At 46.3% G+C, this 19,674-nt stretch overlaps 1 protein-coding gene across 8 annotated transcripts in view; it reads left to right on the top strand.

The window, feature by feature from the left end:
- Window positions 1–19,674, top strand: part of PALM2AKAP2 (PALM2 and AKAP2 fusion) — a 496,857-nt gene that overhangs the window by 122,661 nt on the left and 354,522 nt on the right. For 4 of the 8 annotated variants that reach the window (XM_032635250.1, XM_032635254.1, XM_032635251.1 and 1 more), the window contains one exon: window positions 17,792–17,837. In XM_032635250.1, coding sequence (XP_032491141.1) covers window positions 17,792–17,837 — 46 coding nt within the window. Of the gene's footprint in view, window positions 1–2,824; window positions 2,944–17,791; window positions 17,838–19,674 lie in introns of those variants that run through there. The other 4 variants (XM_032635248.1, XM_032635252.1, XM_032635247.1 and 1 more) reach the window with 2 other exon arrangements.

The following is a 19,674-nucleotide window of genomic DNA, read 5'->3' as shown; positions in this document are numbered from 1 at the left end:
GGAGAAGTTTGAGTGCCGGGGTGGAGCTCAAAGATGTAAGAACAGCCAGGACCGAAAGTGAGAAAAGGAGGTAGTGAGACCACTGTCCAGGGAACTGACAAGAGTAGAGCCATTTTAAGGACATGTATGGGGAGAGCCAAGGAGGACTCCTTGAGAACCAGGTGCAAAGAGCAGGACTAGAGAGTTGGACAGGTGAGCGCATCCCGGGGGGTGGTGTGGCGTGGAAAACAGTGGCTGATGTAAACTGGGGTTAGGGCACCGCAGCACGTGAAATCCAGGAGGTTCGATTCCTTCTGCCACCCTCCAGATGCCTGGTGAGTTGCCAGGTCCTGGTAATTCTCCCCACCTACTCAAGTCTGCTCCTTCATCTCCATCTCTCTGACATTAGACCAGGGAGCTGAAAGCACAGGCTCTGCTCCCAGACTGCCTGCGTGAAAAACCTGCTCAGCCACCTACTGGTTTTGTAACCCTGGGTAAATGACTAAACATCCCTCTGCCTCAGTGTTTTTATCTGATAGATGGGAATGATGATAATATACTTACCTTATGGAATGTGGGGTTTGCTAAATGAACCACACCTATGCAGTACTTCATGGGGTGCCTGGCATAGAGTCAGTAGTCGATGTTAGTTGCTGTATTAGTTTCCTAGGGCAAATGTAACGAATTACCACAAACTGGCAGGGGAGGGGGGGTGGCAGGGCTTAAAACAACAGAAATGTATTATCTCACGGTGCTGGAAGTCAGAGTCTGCAATCAGGGTGTCAGCAGGGTTGGTTCCTTCTAGAGGCTCTGAGGGAGAATCTGTCCCATGCATCTCTCCTAGGTTCTGGTCACTGCCGGAATCCTTGGTGTTCCTTGGCTTGTAGCTGCCTAACTCCAGTCTCTGCCTCTGTCTTCACGTAGCCTTCCCCTCTGGGTCTGTGTGTCTCAAATCTCCTTCTCCTTTCTCTTATAAAGACACCAGTCATTGGGGTTAGGACCCACCCTCAATCCAGGATGCCGTCATAGCAAGATCCTTAAGTTAACTGCATCTGCAAAGACTCTATTTCCAAATAAGGTCATTTTAACAAGTACCAAAGATTAGAACTTGGACATATCTTTCAGGGACTGTTCAACCCATTACAGTTGTCATAACCATTATTTTCAATTAAGGAGCTTCTCATCTCTTTTCTAGACTCTGAAAATAGTCTCTGTGCCTCCAGGGAGACTCCCTGACTCAACAATCTGTTCTCAGTAAGGAGCCCCAGTGATCTTTCCAAAGTGACTTCCCTGATTCCCCCTTCAGTGGCTCCCCTCACCCGCAGGAGGACATGTGATGTGCTGAGCAGAGCTGTGACCTGGTTCCTGCCTCATCTCAGCAGTGCCATCTCTCACATTCCTCCATCTTGCACATCCTTTTCAAAACGGGGTGGCTTCTAGCGCCCCAAACACACGGCACTCTCTTGTGCCTCCTGACCCTTGCACAGCCTCTCCCCCCTCCCTGTGGACCATCCTCTTCCCTACTGAGGACCTATGCATCCTTTGAAATTCAGTTTTCATTTTCTCTCCTCTGGGAAGCCTTCCTGGACCCTCCTCTGGCAGCATCCCCAGACACCCGGAATTGGCTTCCTCTGCTTTACCCCCAGTGCACCTTGGATTTGTCCCTGTCACCAAACTTTATTGTTTTGTAAAAGTGTGTTAATGTTTCTGTTGCTCCTTGAGGATTGTGCCTTACTCAACTCTACCACGATGCCAGGACAGTAAAGGAAGGTGTTGAATAATGGATGGATGGATGGATGGACAGTTGGATATATAAACAGATGAATGAATGGGTAGATGGTTGGATGTATAGATAGATAAATGAATGGGTGGATGAATCACTGGGAGGATAGTTGGATGGATGGATGGCTAACAACTGGGAAAAGGAAAACTCTGAGTCAGGGATCATGTGGAACCACAGGATGAAACCTGGAGTAAAGCTGGCACCATCTGTGGCTAGAAGATCTGACCAGTTTTTAGAGGCGTGAGTGTGACTACTCACTACACTACTTGTATCTGTGTAGTGTAAATTATGAACAGCTTTGTGTATAAACATACGAGTACATGATACCCAAATTTGCTGAGCAAATTCATCACAGCTCCCCCAGAGTATTCATTCTTCTCAATTTCCAAAGTCCTAAATTAAAGAAACCCCTTCGGGAGCAAATAAAATGGGGTTCTCACATATTACACTTTAGTATGAAAAAGATTCACCTGATACATAAGTTTAGAATGTGGGTCCCTAGGTCCCCACCCCCAGAGATTCTGATAAAGTCAGTCTGGGGCAGGCTCAGTGATTTGTGGAGAAGTTAAAAGTACAAATTTCGTCTCTGCCCTGTCTGCCCTCTGTGACCTTAGATGGTTTCTTAATTCTTCATCTCTGAAGTGGAGAAAATAATAGTACCTCTTTGTAGGACTCTGATGAGTTAATATAGTGTTTGACATATGTAAGTTCTCAATAAGTTTACCTGCAATCTTTGCTATCATCATCATCAGTGAAACTCTAGATCAGCAGCTCTTAATCCCAGCTGCATAATAAAACTTGAAAACAGACCCTAATATAGTTGGGCTGGAGTGGGTCCCCAGGGATGGGTATTACTTTAAAGCAGCCCAGGTCTAATGTGCTGTCACAGTTGAGACCCAGCAGGCCCTAGATCGATCGGTGCTTCTCAAACTTCAATCTGCCCACAGATCACCGGGGGATCTTATAAAAATGCAGATTTGGATTCAGTAGGTTTCAGGCCAGCGAGAAGCTGCATTTCAACCTTGATATGGATGTTGCTGTCCACAGACCACACAAGGAGCAGCGAGGATTTGGAATACAACCTGAGGCCAAGCAGACAAGACCCGCAGCTTGGTCTGCGGTTTGATGCCAACAAAGGGACCGATTATGACGGAGGCCATGTGGTTCTTGGTTATACCCAGGTCTGTCACATCCTAGTGCCACACTCTTCCCGGAAGCTCCCCCATCCCTCCCTAACTCAGCCAAACCCTGGGAGGAGAGGCAGGATGGCTCTCTCTGATTTCCTTGATAAGATGTGTCAAATGAACATTCATCATAGTCCCAGGAGTCCTTTCAGAGGCATTTAAGGAAATGCTGCACATTTAGCACTTAGCTCTTCAGATTATGGAGTTCAGGGTCATCATTTTGCTCATAGAAGGGCCATCTGTATGTGTCTAAACTGCTGATTCAATTACCCCGCCGAGTGGGGATCCTGTTGCGGCCTCTGTTTTTGGCACAGACGTCTTTGAGGGGTTTTCCAATTGTCGGTAAATGCCGAAGTCCCTGGCGCTCAGTCCCTGGCCCAGGTGTAATGACTCAGAGGCCTACAGTCAAACCAGGTGAAGGAGGGGGTGGGAGGTTAAAATCCGAGCCGGCTAACAAGCAGAGGATGTTCGTTCTCCGAGACTGCGTCTGCATCTTCTTGCAGACTCATTGTGATTTCCTCAAAGCAGCCCTCTAGAAGGTTTTGGTTGTAGGCAGAGGCCCTCGCTGCCTGCGTGTACGAGGTGGGACTCACAGCATTGGGAAATCACGCTGATGAAGGCAAAGCTGAGAGCATCTTCATTTACGGTGCATGTAGTTAACGTTACATCATCCTTTCACTGCATGTTGATTAGGCAAAACTCTGAGTCACTTAAATATCTGATTGCAGAGACTCTTAATTTTATATGACAGAACTATCCTTTAGATTTTCATTTCATATTTTATGATTCCTAAGACCTGGAGTCAACACTAATTACATTTTTACAAGACATGCATTATTTATCATCTTCATTACCAGAATAATAAAAACCAACACAGACCTCCCCATGTACCCCGTAAGGTAGATATTATTAACCTGAGTTTACCTAAGATGAAATTGACGCAAGTTAAGTACCTCACCCGGGGTCCCCTATCTAATAAATATGGAGCTGGTCTTTGAACCCAAAGCATCCTGGCACCAATGCTCTTAACCATGGCACTCAACACCTTTTGTAGGAAAGCTGCCACTCAGCATTTGTGAGAGCACTTCTTACCTGCCAGGCCCAGGGTTCGACATGGATTGTCTCCTTTTGCCCTCAAAACACCCATATGGGTCAGGCACTATTAATTTCATTTTCTGATCGAGGGAGTTGATCTAAGAGAAATGATGTAATTTCCCCAAGTTTACACTCTACCTTGTAAGCACTAGAGCTGGGGTTTGAGCCCAAGGGGTCCGTGTCCCCTCTCTTTAGCTGATATTGGATTCTTGTCCCCCGCCAATCCTCTCCCCCAGCCCTGGAGTGAAGGTCTCCTGGATCCGGCCAGGCACTGGTTCCATCAGTACCCACCTGTGCCCACTCTGCCAAAGTCCCTTTGGCCATGTAAGGTAACACATTCACAGGCTCCAGGGATCAGGGCGTGGACATCTTTGAAACCATTATTCTGTCTACCATGATCACACCATTCCATCGTTCTCTCACATGAATCCTGCATGGTCCTCCATCTGATCTCCTGCTCACATCTTCCCTCCCTCATCTGGGCAGTCAGAGTGATTTTTTGAAGGTGTAAATACATCCCTTCACAGCTTGTCCAAACCCTCCCAAGGCCATGATCTGACCGGGCCACTCTTTGGCCTCTTTTCCCACTACTCAATCCCTCGCCCCCTCTCCCACCATCACACTGGTCTCCTGGCTGCCACTCCAGTGGATGCTGAGTACGCTCACGGTGCAGAGCCTTCCTGTGTGCTGCTCCCTCGGCCCCGGACACGATTCCCTTAATATTTGCATAGCTCTGTCACTCACTCTGTATTCAGGTCTCTCTGATGGAGTGTCGCTCCTTCATCCCCACGCCACTCTCTCCCCTTAGGGTGCTTTTCTTCAGAACATTTCTGAAGTTATATTGTAGATTTTCCTTCTTTTTTTTTTGCGGTACGTGGGCCTCTCACTGTTGTGGCCTCTCCTGTTGCAGAGCACAGGCTCCAAACGCGCAGACTCATTGGCCATGGCTCACGGGCCCAGCCGCCCCGCGGCATGTGGGATCCTCCCAGACCGGGGCACGAACCCATGTCCCCTGCATCGGCAGGCGGACTCCCAACCACTGCACCACCAGGGAAGCCCTAGATTTTCCTACTTTTAATGTCCCTCTCCCTTCCCTGGAATGGAAATGCAAAAAGGCAGCTTCTTTGTCCTGTTCTCTGCTGATCCCCAGCACTTGGGATGATGCTTAGTGTGAAGTGTGTCCCCAGTATGTATGCAGGGTGGGAAGGAAGGAAGAAAGGAAGGAAGGAGAGGGAGGGAGGGAGGCAGGATGGAAGGAAACAAGGGATGAAGGGAGGGAGAGAAATAAAGAAAGGAATGATGGAAGAAGTTGACTTAGCTCTCTGGCCCTTTTATTGTTGTTATCTAAGGTCTTAACCCTCAGAGAGGATAATATTCAAAAGAAAAGAAATCACTTTCACCTCTTTCAAATGCATTTTATTTATTTATTTTTTTTTTTTGCAATACGCAGGCCTCTCACTGTTGTGGCCTCTCCCGTTGTGGAGCACAGGCTCCGGACGCGCAGGCTCAGCGGCCATGGCTCACGGGCCCAGCCGCTCCGCGGCATGTGGGATCTTCCCGGACCGGGGCACGAACCCGTGTCCCCTGCATCGGCAGGCGGACTCTCAACCACAGCGCCACCAGGGAAGCCCTCAAATGCATTTTATTTATGCAGATAAATCCTCCCAACATTTAAATAGTCCCACACAGATACAGGCTTCCAACAGCATGAGCAGGTTACCTGATACTATTACATCTGCCACTTAGAGCTGTGTGACTGGAAGCTCTCTGTGTCTCAGTGTCCTCATCTGTGAAATGGGTATAATAATAATGCTGCCCTCATAGGGCAGTTGTGAGGATTTCATCTGTTAATGTTTGCAAAGCACTTAGAAGGGATCTAGGGACAGAGTAAGCATCACATCAGTGTTTATTAAAGATAAAAACCCAAAAAACTTAAACTGTTCTCTCCAATACTCTTCAGACCTTTATTTAATTGAGAAAGAAACTTGGAAACTTTCAGCTTTTTCTTAACTCAATTTCTTTCTGCTTTATTATAACTTGGGAAAATACTAGTTTGTACTCCTATGAAAGTAAAATGGCAAAAGAGTATCTTTGCCCATTTTTTTCCACCAGTGGTCATATTCTTACCAAATAAATGTTTTCTCTATGGACTATGGCTGTTACAATGTTTTCTAAATACTAGGATTATCAAATTTAGGGCTTCATTTACCCAGAGGGTTAAGTGTGAAATCTCCAGGCTGCTCCAAAGTCGAAGTTCATCCTGAAAGACATTATCCTTTTCCTGGCTTTCCACGGGGGGGGGGGGGGGGGGGGGGTTGAAACCTGACACCTCTTTGTCGGTTGCCTCATTAGGTCACCACCTTGGAAAGGCTGCTTCCCCCTTATTAAGGAAAAGCCAGCTCCATTTGTTTTGGCTCCCAGCAACCTAACAGAGTCTTTATAATTCAGCAACGGTCTGTTTTCCTTGGAAGCTGGAGAGGCCAGTGGTTTGGGATCAAGCTGGAATTCTCACTGGAGGTTCCAAAATGGAAGTCAAATGACTTCAGCCGGCAGTGGTAGAGGCAGGAATGCGGGGCAGGCCTTTGGAAAGTGGATTTTGAATATTGGAGGCTACTCATAAGATGCCTGATGGGATAGAGCCTCACACGGTTTGAGGGTGATGTGGACAAGCCATTTTATTATTCTGTTCAAACTCTGGGTTCTGATATCTGGGTTTTTTTTTGTTTTTTTTAATTGTTTCCACCTAGAATAGAAAACAGTTTCAACCTAATCCTGGGAAGCAAGAATGGATTGATAAGATCCTTACTGTATACAGATGCAAGACAGGTCCCTTCTGGGGGAGACCAGTGAGGGCCACTCTAGAAGGACTAACTGCTGGATAGGCATTGGTCTGAGGAAGTTTTGGGTTGGGAGAAACACTGTAGAGGTAGCTCATGCCCAGGAAGGGGGTTCATTGGCGCCTGTGCCTTTTCTCTGCCAGAAACTATGAAAGAGAACTAAGGTAGGGCAGCTGTCAGTGTGAAGAGGGGGCAGCCTGAGCAGCCATTGGCAAGGTCCCTGTTGGGGGCAGGAGGTGACAGGGCTGAGCAGGGAAGACCCAGACTTCCGGTCTCTTGCATTAATAACCAGGTTGAGCTTCCTGGCTCATAAATCATCTCTCTCCTGTCTCTCTCAACTCCTCTGATATTCTAGGTTCCAGAGAAGATTTTTTTTTTTTTTTTAAACAGAGGTGCATGGGTCTTCTAAGAGTGTCCATGGAAGAATTCAAGAGGTTCCACAAAGCTCAGGAATTGTATACAAAATGTTGTAGGCATGTGCATCGCCCTTAAGTCCATAGTTTTTACCAGATTCTCAAAAGGACTCTGTGATCTGCCCTCCTGCAAAGCTTAGATCACTGTTCTACGTGGTAGCATAAATCACCCCGTAGAACACTTTGCACTTTTGTCTCCTTCAGTCTCTTGTGATAAGAATTTGGCAAAGCCAAAATGTTACAAAAAGGTTTGCACAGCATCAAAAGACCTTGGAGAGCAAACTCTAGAGGCAAGAAGCAAGAGTCAGCAGTATTCATGAGTAAGTGCTGGTCTAGTCTGAGGACCATATCTGACACACCTGGGGTCTTAGCTCGGGCTGCTGTAACAAATTACCATAAATTGGGCAGCTTAAACAACAAACATTTTTCCTTACAGTTCTGGAGGCTGGAAGTCCAAGATCAGGGTATGGACAGATTGGGTTGCTAGTGAGGGCCCTCTTCCTGGTTTGCAGATGGCTGTCTGCTTGCTGTGTCCTCACATGGAGGAAGGAGAGAGAAAAGCAAGCTCTCTACTGCCTCTTCTTTACTCCCATCATGAGGGCTCCATTCTCATGACCTAATTGCCTACTAAGGCCCCATCTCCATCATACTGGGTGGGTTTCCACGTTTGAATGGGAAGGGGCACAAACATGCAGTCCATAGCACCCAGTGATGGGCCAACAAGTGACTCAGGAGCCTTCACTCTAGCCTGCACGTCTAGGCAGAAACACATCCAGAATGATACTGATTTTGATGAATAAATGAGATTATGGTCATGATTATAAAAGAGTATTCATTGACCACCTTCAATATGTCAGGAGTTACATACATGATGAATACATTATTTCACTTGATTGTCACAAGAATCTTGTAAAATGGATACTGATATCTTTCCCATTTTACAGACAGAGTAACTGAAGCTCAGAGAAGTAAATTTCTTAAGGTCATTAAGTGGTAGAATTGAGATTTAAGGTCCAGTTTGTCCAATCCATGCTTCCTGCCAACCTAAGTAGCTTTGTTACATGCAAACAACCATCATGGTGGCTTGTGGGACGCTGATGTATCTGAGATCTCCTTCAGGGCTCTGACTTTATGATTTTTGAGTTAATTGAGAGAGCGACAAGTTAAGTAAATAATTTGTAAGTCACACACTATGTTAGAAATTGGGAGGGATAACCACTTTTCCTTCCCAAAGGGACCACCATGCATACTCTGAGGGGGTGGGATTTCTGGAATGCTGTAGAGTTAACAAGAGGGGACTTGGAAAGTTAGAAAAGGGAGGGGGAGGCTGCATTCCAGGCATAGCTCATGCTATGAGAAAGCACCAAATTTGGAATGGGACAAACAGATGAAGGTGTCAAGTTCTCTGGGGAGGAGTATGGGGACTGGAGACTAAAAACAGGGTAAAGCTCTGGCAAGATGCTATGGCGACTTCTGAGCCTGAAACAAAGGAGAACCATCCCAGAACCCTGGGGGCCTCCCCTCCCTCATCCCAACAAAGGGGAGTTCTGTTTGACAAGGGGACCGAGCCCCAGAGGGAAATGGACTGCCTGTCTATAGCGGGAGATCTTCAATTCTAGCAGAGAGCTCTCTGATCACAGGAAAAGCTATCTCTATTGTGATGGCTTGTCCACTTGCAAAAGATGGTGTCACAAGGGCTTGACTTAGGGAAGAGTGAAAGGTGAGGAACTAGAGAGGAGGAAAGAGAGGAACTGAGTGGGAAGAGGGGACATCATGAAGGACTGACGGCAGACATCTGGGTCCCAGTGCAGGCATCAACAATCTGACATCCAGATGTGGGTGCACAGCACTTAATCCAACCCAGATCCTAGAAGGCAACAACCCCTCTGTCCTCCACGCTCACCCCAGGAAAGCTGTCCCCGGAGAGAAAACAACGGGAGTGACATCAGTACAGAAGGCAAGCTCAACTGTGCCTCAGAAGTGGCCCTGCCAGCTGCTCTTCCCCAGGGGACAGACACTGCTCTCACTGTGGAGGCCTGGAGAGCAGCTGAGTGTCCATTTCCCAAAGGGTTGAGCCAGACTTGGGGGCTCATGGGAGTCAGGGAAGTGCTATCTCTAATACATGATCTAATGTCTTGTTCGTGCTCACTCCCTCCTCAGCAGAACACAACACACCTTCCTTTGTCAAGTCAGCACAGGCTCCATCCTTGGGGCCTCCCAGAGGGGCTGCCCACACTCCACCCCCCTCAGCGCTCCTGGCTCCCAGTCAAGCAGACGCCTCTGCGTCAACTCTTTTTCCATCCCCACCTCCCCAAGTACGCCTTTCCCTCTAGTGGTATAAACTTAGCCCTGAATGAATGTAGAAAGGAGGGCACATTCGTGTAGACACGGGCCAGGTAGCTTTCCAGTCTAAGCTTGACACATACACAGATGGCAGAAAAGATCCAAGTTTCTCTGTTTCCTTCTCTCCTGCTTCTCTCTGCTGCTTCCGCTGCATCCTTGGAACCCACACCCTATCCTGCATTTTGCGAAGCTAATTAAATATGTAGATCAGGAAGTGCAACAGTTTTACTGGATAAAGCAGAAATCACTTGAGTAACTGAGGAACATTGAGGAGGCAGAGAGAGCCCTGGGTGGCGTTGGGCATTTTCATTTATTGGTTTGATTGTCTTAGAAACCCATCAGACATCTGGAAGCCTCTTTTGTCTTATGTGCTAGCTGAGTCTTTTCTCCTGGTAGGCCGAGTCTGTGGCTGCTACAGAATTTCTGTCTTAGAAACATCACCTCACCCCAGCCCCTGCCTCCACCCCACTGCCCAGTCCTTCTGTCCCTGAGTTCCTAACCTTGAAGGCATCCCTTTCACTGTAGTCCTTCCCACTCTGAGAGCATTTATAGTTAGTTCTCAAAACACCTTCTCACTCATGGGTTCCTTTCATCCTTACAAGAACTTTGTGGGGGTAGTTAGCTATCTCTGTGCCCAGTGTAAAAATAGAAAACCTCAGCTCAGAGCAGTTAAGTTGCTTGTCTGAGGTCACACAGTAAGTTGGCAGAGTTAGGATTAGGACCTAGGGTTGAGATTTTGTCTGGTGCTCTTTCCACTCTATCTTGAGCTGCTTTGAGGAAAGGCTGTCTGTCCACGAGGCCCCAGCTGGGAGGGTTACACTTGGTAAGGAGAAATTTTTTTTGGTGTAGGTTTTTTATTGTTAAATACTGTTTTGTTTTGAAGGGAACAATTCGGTGGCATTTATCACATTCACAGTGTTGCGCAAGCACCACCTCTGTCTGGTTCCAGCCCATCCTTATTGCCCCAAAGGAGACCCTGTCCCACTAATCAGTCACTCTCCATGTCCCCTCCTCTTCCCCTGAGAACACCAGATTACTTCTGTGTCCATGGATTTGCCGTCCGTGGACATTTCATAAAAATGGAATCAAGAAAATGTGACCTTTGTGACTGTTTTCTCTCAATAGGCATCATGTCCTCAGGGTTCATCCACGTTTTAGCAGATGTCAGATGTTCCTCTTTACGGTTGAGTAATAGTCCATTGGAGAATGAGAGTAGCTTTTATGGGTTCAAATAGAAGTGACAACCTGTACATCCCATTCTTTTTTTTGCTGAAGTATAGTTCATTTACAATGTTGTGTTTCAGGGGTACAGCAAAGCGATTCAGATATATTTATTCTTTTTCAGATTCTTTTCCACTATAGGTTACTACAAGATATTGAGTATAGTTCCCTGAGCTATACAGTAGGTCCTTGTCGTTTATCTACTTTATATATAGTAGTGTGTATCTGTTAATCCCAAACTCCTAATTTATCCTCCTTCCCCCCTTTCCCCTTTGGTAACCATAAATTTGTTTTCTATGTCTGTGAGTCTGTTTCTATTTTGTAAGTAAGTTCATTGTATCTTTTTTTTTAGAATGCACACATAAGTGATATCATATGATATAGATCTGTCTGACTTACTTCACTTAGTATGATAATCTCTCGGTCCATCCATGTTGCTGCAAATGGCATTATTCCATTCTTTTTTATGGCTGAGTAATATTCCATTGTATATGTACACCATATCTTTTTTATCCATTCACCTGTTGATGGATACTTCAGTTGCTTCCAAGTCTTGGCTATTGTAAATTGTTTTGCTGTGAACATTAGGGTACATGTATCTTTTCTAATTAAAGTTTTCATCTTTTCTGGGTATATGCCCAGGAGTGGGATTGCTGGATCATAAGGTAACTCTATTTTTAGTTTTTTAAGGAACCTCCATACTGCTCTTAGTAAGGAGTAATTTTTGAGACCGACTGGCTATTACCTCTCAGTGAGACCAGCTCCAAGGGGCCAAACACAAGTTGGATCCATTTTGCCAGTGTATGAGTGTATGGAGGGTGGGCAATGGGTTGGTATGCAGGATTGAAACCCTGAACACTCCAAAGGGCATCAGAAGGGCTCAGCATCCATAGGTGGTCGGAGCTGAAGCTAGGCTTTCCCAGTTTCATTATTCATTCCCCAACCAGGAGGGCACACAGGATTTAACTGATAGTCTACTGTCCCTACACTGCCAAACCCACAGGAAATCTCTCTCTTGTTAGCAGTGCTGACTTGCAGGATGTGTACGGCATGATTGAATCATGGCTAACAATGAAAGTGTTGATGGCCCCACTGCAAAAAGGGATTCCAAGCTGACCGGGCACTTCATGGTCATTGTACTAAGGCAAACTAGACTGGCCCCTAAGCTCTCTGGGAAGCCAGTGACCTGATTGTGTCTACCAGCATCAGATAACCAGACTGGCCTTCCCAAAGACTTTTCCACTTTGTAGCTAATTCACACCCAAACCTTGAATCCACTCCACCAAGGAGCACCTTTAATATGTGGGCATGTAGCTCTCTTCCAAAACACTCCACAATTAAGCTTTTCTTTCCATCTTTTCCTAGGACTTAATCTATGTCCTCTTAAGCATTCCCCTCTCATTCCTTCTTATTTATAATCATTAAATTGACTTACTCCAAAAGATAAGGCTGTAGGTGTCTATGAATCATTCAAGGGGCAGTCTGGTAATGAAATTTCTAGACAATAAATGACACAGGGCAGAATCCTCCCTTTTAAAAGATGAAAAAAGAGAAGTACCTACTAATGTGGAAAACTTAAAGAATATTGATAGTTCACCCCTTTTCTTAAAAGAAAAAGCCTACATTGCAAAAAAAAAAAAACAAAGCGTACATAAAAGGATAGATACAATCAAGTCACTCACTTGATTTGGTCTATGACAGTTTTAATGAAGAAGTAGTTGGGTTGTATAATCAGGACCTGCCATTTTTGGAGCCCCTACTATGGTCACTGTCAAGCATCTTCCATCTGTTATCTTGATTTCTTGCAATATCCTCATGAGGTTAGAGTTGTTATCCCCCATTAAGGAGGAGGAAATTGAGCTAAAGGAATTCAAGTTTGTGCAGTTGGTGAGTCTAAGGGCTGGGATTCTAACTTGTCTTTACAGCTCATGCCTTTTCTCTGTGCCATGCCCACCTCCCACCTCCTATACCCACTTTTCAAAATTTTTATCAACATCTGAATATCCCAGCAAGGTGAATGTAGAATGACCCCTAACCATCCAGATCCAACTCCTGTATGCTCTCCTTATAGCCCCTGGTTTCTTCCAGCAATTCACAGTGTTGATCAACTGACACTGCCAAGGCTAGCCAAGAGAAAATGAGGCCATCAGACAGAAATTCTACCATTCATTTTTAGATGGATTTCTAGTTGCTCTTTTTGAATCTTCTATGTAGAGAGCTTAGTCAATCTATACCTTAAGTGACATCCAGCCTAGTTTACTTCCCACACTGGCACCCTGTTTTCTAACTTCTTTCACTCTCTTGCACCATGGGGACTCTCTCTATGGATCTATCATATGAATCCCATTGAGAAAAACATCACATACTTGAAATCCCATCAACTTTCCCAAATTGTTCACAACCACAGGAGCCAAAAGGGCTCCAAGCACTGTTCCCCTCCTTTTGATCCTGGGCAGCCATCACATATGTTTTTAATGACCATGTATTCTAAAAGATCCTAGGCAAAAGAGAGCTGATACAAATACAAACATTTTGGAGGACCTGGCATTCTTTTAAAATTACTTTTGTTAATGGAAAGCTTTAGGTTACTCTGAAGTTTTACACCCTTAGGTTCTGTTCAGCAAGACTTTAACTTTTACTCACTCAATGGGTCTTGGCAAGTCATTTCCCTCTCAGTTTACAGAGCTCCCGTTTTCCCCACAGGGGAGTAGGCTGTGATCATCTGTGGTTCTCAAAGGACTCACACCCTAAAATAGATTCTGCAGTTTTTATTACCAAAACATCTATTTCGCAAATCTAGCGTTCTGTATTCTCTCGATATAATGCTGTGCAGTACAGCATCTATCAGAAAAACCATTAGACCATGCGGGTAACGCTTATGTAACACGGTTTACTGTCCCAGCAAGGACTAGTGATTTGTTACACACATTATGCACCCATTGTACTAGATCTTTTGAGATTTCAAATGTGTGGAGGGCAAAAAGTCACCAATATTAACACTAGACTATGAATTCTTTGTAATACCAAGCCATAGCCTAATGTCTAGTGTAGAATAGCTATACAATAAAAGTTTATGAAAGAAATGGCATAATTTGGGTTATAAGTGTCTGTGTTTTTAATGGGTTAGATGATTTCAAAATGCTAAAATTTAGAGCTTTGAGGGGAGAAGTATTGGAATAGGAGAAAATGTTTTCTCTCTGCTCTTCACGTGCCTTCCTGTTTCACTTAGGGTCCTTAGTCACCAGCAGAAACTGATTCTAGTTGCTAGGAGCAGAGAAGGCATGAATCAAAAGTGTATTACGTAGCTGGCAGAATAGCTGGGAAGGCTAGAGAAGGAGGCCTGAGCAATGGGCAGGACCAAAGATGAGCAACCAGCCTGAAAGAATTCTCTAATGCTATGTCTTCAAGGTCCTTGGCCAGTGTACATGGCTAACTAAGCCCAGATTGCATGCCATGTCATAGCTTCTGAGGACCTGGGAAACAAATGTCTGGCATTTCCTGGCTTGCATGATGGGAAGTAGCTCTGAATCTCACAATGGCTCGTAATATGGGAATTCCCTAAAGATGGAAAGGGCTGCACAAATGGGGCAGCCAGGAAAAAAAAAGAAAAAAAGTGAAGATTCTGCTACATTTCCCCCTGGACAAATCCCCAGGGTCCAGCATTCTGAATTTCTTCTCTCCTTTGACTTTTGGCCATCCCTGGTTTGACAGTCCTCAACACTGTCTCAGGCGGTTAAAAGCCACTGAGGAAGTAAATTGGTCATAAGTCTTCTGTCTACTCCTAGTAAGCCCAGTTAGTACGATGGTTCTAAATCCATCCCTAACTCTTACCTCACCCCATAGATATTTAATTTTGTACATGTATTCAGACAAATGTGACCCGGGAGATTCTGATGCATACTACTGACTGGGAAACGTGTCTTAATTGTTCCTATTTCTCACAGTTTCTTTACAAACCATTTCTATTTTTCTGAAGTCCCCTCCCACACCCCACCAGTCCCAACCAATGGCCCTTCCGTCAGCTGGGAAAACTAGGCTTCCAATATACGCTCCCTCAACTTCTCTCTCTTTCAAATAAAATGACTTCATCTTTACCCATTCCACCTTCTGTCCTACTTCATTTCCCCATCTTTCCAAGCCTACCTTGGCCACTAGTGCTCATCTGGATGCCCTCTGGTCTAATCTGAGACCTAATACTTACCTTCCCTTTGGACTGTGTCTTTGTTCTCACTTCCCTGATGCCTAATTCCCTTTGGCCCTGAAACATTCAAGTCTCACCTGATCTAACAACCCTTCAACTTGACTCTGCTTCCCATAGACCACCTTCCTGTTCCCCCCACCACCTTCATCTTTCACATCCAAACATCTGAAAGGAGTGGTTTGTACTCAAGGATGTTCCTTCCCCACCTCTCACTCATTCAAGTCTCTGTAATTGCTTACAGGCTCACTCTTCGCCCCCCCCCCCCCGCCCCCACACACACACACACACAGCTCTCTCAATGTCACCCAGGGCTTCCTGGCTGCCCAAGCCTCTTAGTCTGCATCTTTCTTGACCTCCCCAAACCACCTGACTCTGTTGAAAAACCCTTTCCTCCTGTTGTGGCTTTTCGTAGAAACATCCCTCTTGATTTTTCCTTCTAATCTTCAGATGATACTTCCTCAGCCTCCTTTCCTGAGCTTTCTCCTCTTCTCGTTCTGTTTTCTTACCCTGGCCATTCTTTCTCTAGCTATAACCACAATGTAGATGACACCCAGGTATGTGTCCCTGATCGTGATTCTTCTATCTTGAGATTCAAAGCTTTCCAACTGGTCACTTCCAAAAGATGCCTAAGCCTGTCTTCCACTCCATCTCACCTTCCATCATGCCTTTTAAAAATTTAGCATAGTAAAATATACATAACATAAAATTTACCATTTTAACCACTTTTAAGTATGCAGTTCAGTGACACTAAGTGCTGTGCTCTTCTAATTCCTTTTTAATATCTGTGTAACTGGAGGGGAAAGGACCACTTATTCATCACCGGGGGCTGCCCCACCTTCATATTACTGGCCAAGCCTGGTGCCTGGTGGTTATAAACATGAGCTCTGGAGGGTCTGATCTATGTTGAAATCCTAGCTCCATGACTCTGGCTGAGTCTTTCCACCTCTCTGGTCTCACTTCGCTCATCTTGTATTCTCTACTCTTGTTGGGTACGCAGTCACTCTGCCGAAGTACTAAAAGCTTTGTTTATTTGTGAGCTAACACCCCTCAAAAAACTTGTCCTCTGGAGCTGGCACTGGAAGTGAAGAGAAAATGAAACGTTTGAAGAAAGTGATGGGGCTTAGCCAGAAAGCAGAAGTTCTGGATATACTGGAGGGGGATGTCAAATCTGGTGTTGCCTTGGATTTACGACCCAAACAGCTCCAACTACGCCTGTTATGAAAAGAAAGAGAAAACAATCAATCAGTGAAACTGTTTTGGTGACTGCTTCAGTCTTTGGGCAGAGTAGTAATTGCTCTTCAAGCGACAGGTGAAACCTCTCTGAATGTTGAGAAGGTGATTTAGTAGAAATTGCAAGAATTTGCCCAGGAAAGAGGTGATTTGGAGAAATTTGATGTGCCTACCTTTCAAAATGCCTTCTTAAGTTTTGCATTTATAGAGTCATCAAGGATCTAAAGAGGTCACATTGGTTTTTTTCCCCCATGTTTATTTCATTTTATGGAGGAAAGTTTGCTTATGAATGTTGGGAATTCTAGCAGCCCCCTCCTGGAGGTGAAGACGTATTTTGTTTTTAGCTTTTTGTTTCCTTTTGGACTGGATCTTATCTATCTCTCATTTCCAGCCCAGGCCCTGGCATAAAAGATGCACTTTAGAGCTGCCGCCTGTTTCAGTAAAGAAGAGGTGAAGTGTTTTGGTGACCAGATCCTACTTTTCCTTTCAGAGACTGAGTACAGAAGTAAAGATTCTCAGAGTTTCAGCCCAGAATGTCACAGGATAATGTTCAGAACAGATTGCCCTTTACAAAGCACCTTTATACGCATACTTTATCTCATTCAGCACTGACAGACGCTCCATTTTTTAGATGAGGAAACTGAGGTTCAGAGTGGTTAAGTGACTTGCCCAAGGCTTCACAGCTAATAAGTGATCAGGCCCAGCCTAGCCGAGCACCTATAACTACAAACTCTCGGTTGTCTTTCTAACCCACATTTGGCCTCACAGAGGGATGGCCTGTGTTGAGCTACACCCTGCCCTTGGCCAACTTGACCGCTGAGGAGCCTGCCATTTAAGGCATGTGGGTGAGGCAGTTGGAAATGTCCCCATGTGGAGTCGAAGCGTTTGGCAGGCAGGATGTGCTGGGGCCCAGCTTTCTGCCAGAGGCCCCTGGGCTGGCGTCTGCACGTCCCCAATGAGCACGTGTCCACCTGGGCGCACCAACCGTGCGCCCTAGCGGCTCCCGGTGCGCCCCGGGTGCCAGCCCGCCCGCGCGCTGCCCGGCCGTGCCTTGGGGGCCTCCCCACTCCCCGCGGCTGCAGCCCCGGTGTCTCCCGCCCGCTTAGAGCAGCCCGGGGCTGCGGCCGCGGGTCCCCCACACCCCAGGGGCGGAGCGAGGCGCGGAGACGTCAGGGCGGAGGACGAGCGCTGGGCGAGCGCGCCCTCCGGGCTGCTGCCAGTGGCCCACGTCCCCGACTGGCGCGGCCGGCGGCGGGGAGATGCAGGGAGCGGCGGCGCTGGGGCGCAGCCAGTCGGCCGGGCGGGCGGGGGCCAGAGGCTGAGCCGGGCGAGCCAGCCGCGCACACAGCTCTGCCCGCCACCTCCGAAGCGGATCCCCGGACGCCCCTCGGCTCTCCCTGGGTTTCTAGCAAAGTCCCCCCGGGGTGTCCATCAATTTCCTTGGGTGACTACAGCGTGTGTTTTGTTTTTCTTTCTTCCTTCCCTCCCTGTGTGCCCTTCTCCAGGATGGCAGAGGCGGAATTGCACAAGGAAAGGCTGCAAGCCATAGCAGTAAGTCCACTTTCATTTTATTTTCTTGCTCTATTGTCTGGGATGGAAGAGGACCCCGAGTGCTTCGGGGCCGTCGACATTCCAGCACAGTAGCCGCAGGACATGTGTTTTGGGGATAAAAGTCTGTCAAGGCTCAGCTACGCTGCTTTTTCCTTTATGGTCTGTAGATGGAAAGCCCCAGGGCGCGCTTTGGGCCGGGGATTTGAATGTGGAAGATTGGCTTAGAAATAAGATGCTTGCTACTGGGCTTTGGGGAAAGACTAAACAGGAGCATGAGGGGTGGGGGTGGGGGGGCGATTCCTGGAATATTACCACCCAGTGCTCAGTAATACTCTGACTTAAGACACTGGAGAATGGCGGGAACGGTCACCAGAACGGTGGCTGCCATCCACTCTGCGGAAGCTGTTGGTGTGCTAAGTGGAAAACCAGCAATCGGCTCCACTGCCAGCCACGCGGTAGAACCTCCTCCCTGAAAGCGGGAGTGTTCATTTTCCCTGTTCTGTTTGATATTGACAAGGGCACTGGCGCAAGCCATCACCCTGGGTGGGGGGGGCGGGGAGCGGGTGGTCTGGGGACGTCTTAGAACAACTGGGTCCTGGAAATAATATTCCAAGAGAGCCTCCTTCTTCTAGGTGTGGATCATCTGAAAACCTATTTTCAGCATACAAAGGAGCAACCAGTTTTGGCAAAGTTTATGTGCACTCTCAGAAGAGTGTACCCAGGTGCATCTTGGGTATAAAAGAGCTCGAAAGCTGCCTGAATTTGAGCAATCCTGCCACAGTGCTGCCAATGATTCACAGATGTGGTATTTTTACTGGAGCCACCACAGCTGGATTATATATTTCCTTTTCAGATGAGGGAATGATTACTGCTGCTATATGAAATAATAGCAATTAAAAGAGGTCTCTTAACATATTGGCATAAAAGAATCGCCAGACATTCTTTTACCTAAGTACTTTTTTTTTTTCTTTTTGGTCCAGGAGTTCCCTGGAAACACATGTAAATTTGTTGGAGAAATGGTGTGTAATGTTTTGGAAGCAAAATATATTAAAGTGTTTTTAAAACCCTTTGGACGGATCCTTCACTGGGAAATGCATACAGGCTCTTCTTTTTTACAGAAGCGTTTGATGTGGTCTCTGTGGCTCTGAGATCCTCTTTATCAAAGTCTTCAAATCTTAAAATGTCTTGGAGACTTTACAGCTGAAGCAAGAGAGACTGTTGGCACTGTTGAATGCTATGGCTTTTTTGCCTATTGGGCAATCTTTGAACTTGGTACTCAGAACTCAGGAAGGCTTTTTTTTTTTTCTTTCCCTTTCCCTCTGAGTATGTGTATTTTGATGGTTAGTGAGGCTGTTTACGGTTTCTAGAGTTAGTGGCCCAGCAGTGTGGCCAGTATGTCATGAACTTGATAAGAATGGAGATATTCAGTTCCTGGTGCCAATGTAGCTGGTGGGTGTTTTATATAAACTGAATAATAGGCTGCTTTAACTGTCCATGAAGTGGCTGCTCCGGAGAAGGTTCAGTTGCTCCCATCGGAGGCCGCTGAAGGTTTCCAACAGTTGTCACATTCTCTGCCTTTGCATGACCAGCTTTACTGGATGCCTGAGGAACAGCTGAGCCTCATGAAAGGACTTGCTTTCTGAACAGGGAGCCAGTAGCAGCTTACACTTGGGCCACCCTTTTCCGAGTGGGGCTGGGTAATCCCAGCAGAGGCTAAATGGACTTTCAAGAAAGATCTAGCCAGTCTGCTGGAATTCTCATGCCTGTTCAGTTGCGGAATTGAGTTTGTCCTGTACCTGGGAAGGTGTTGATGATTCTCATGAATGATTCGGCCTCA

The sequence above is a fragment of the Phocoena sinus genome, chromosome 6 (assembly GCF_008692025.1).
Source record: "Phocoena sinus isolate mPhoSin1 chromosome 6, mPhoSin1.pri, whole genome shotgun sequence".
Classification (NCBI taxonomy): domain Eukaryota; kingdom Metazoa; phylum Chordata; class Mammalia; order Artiodactyla; family Phocoenidae; genus Phocoena; species Phocoena sinus.
Note: the sequence above shows the minus strand (reverse complement) of the source record. Positions and strands in the feature narration are given on the sequence as shown.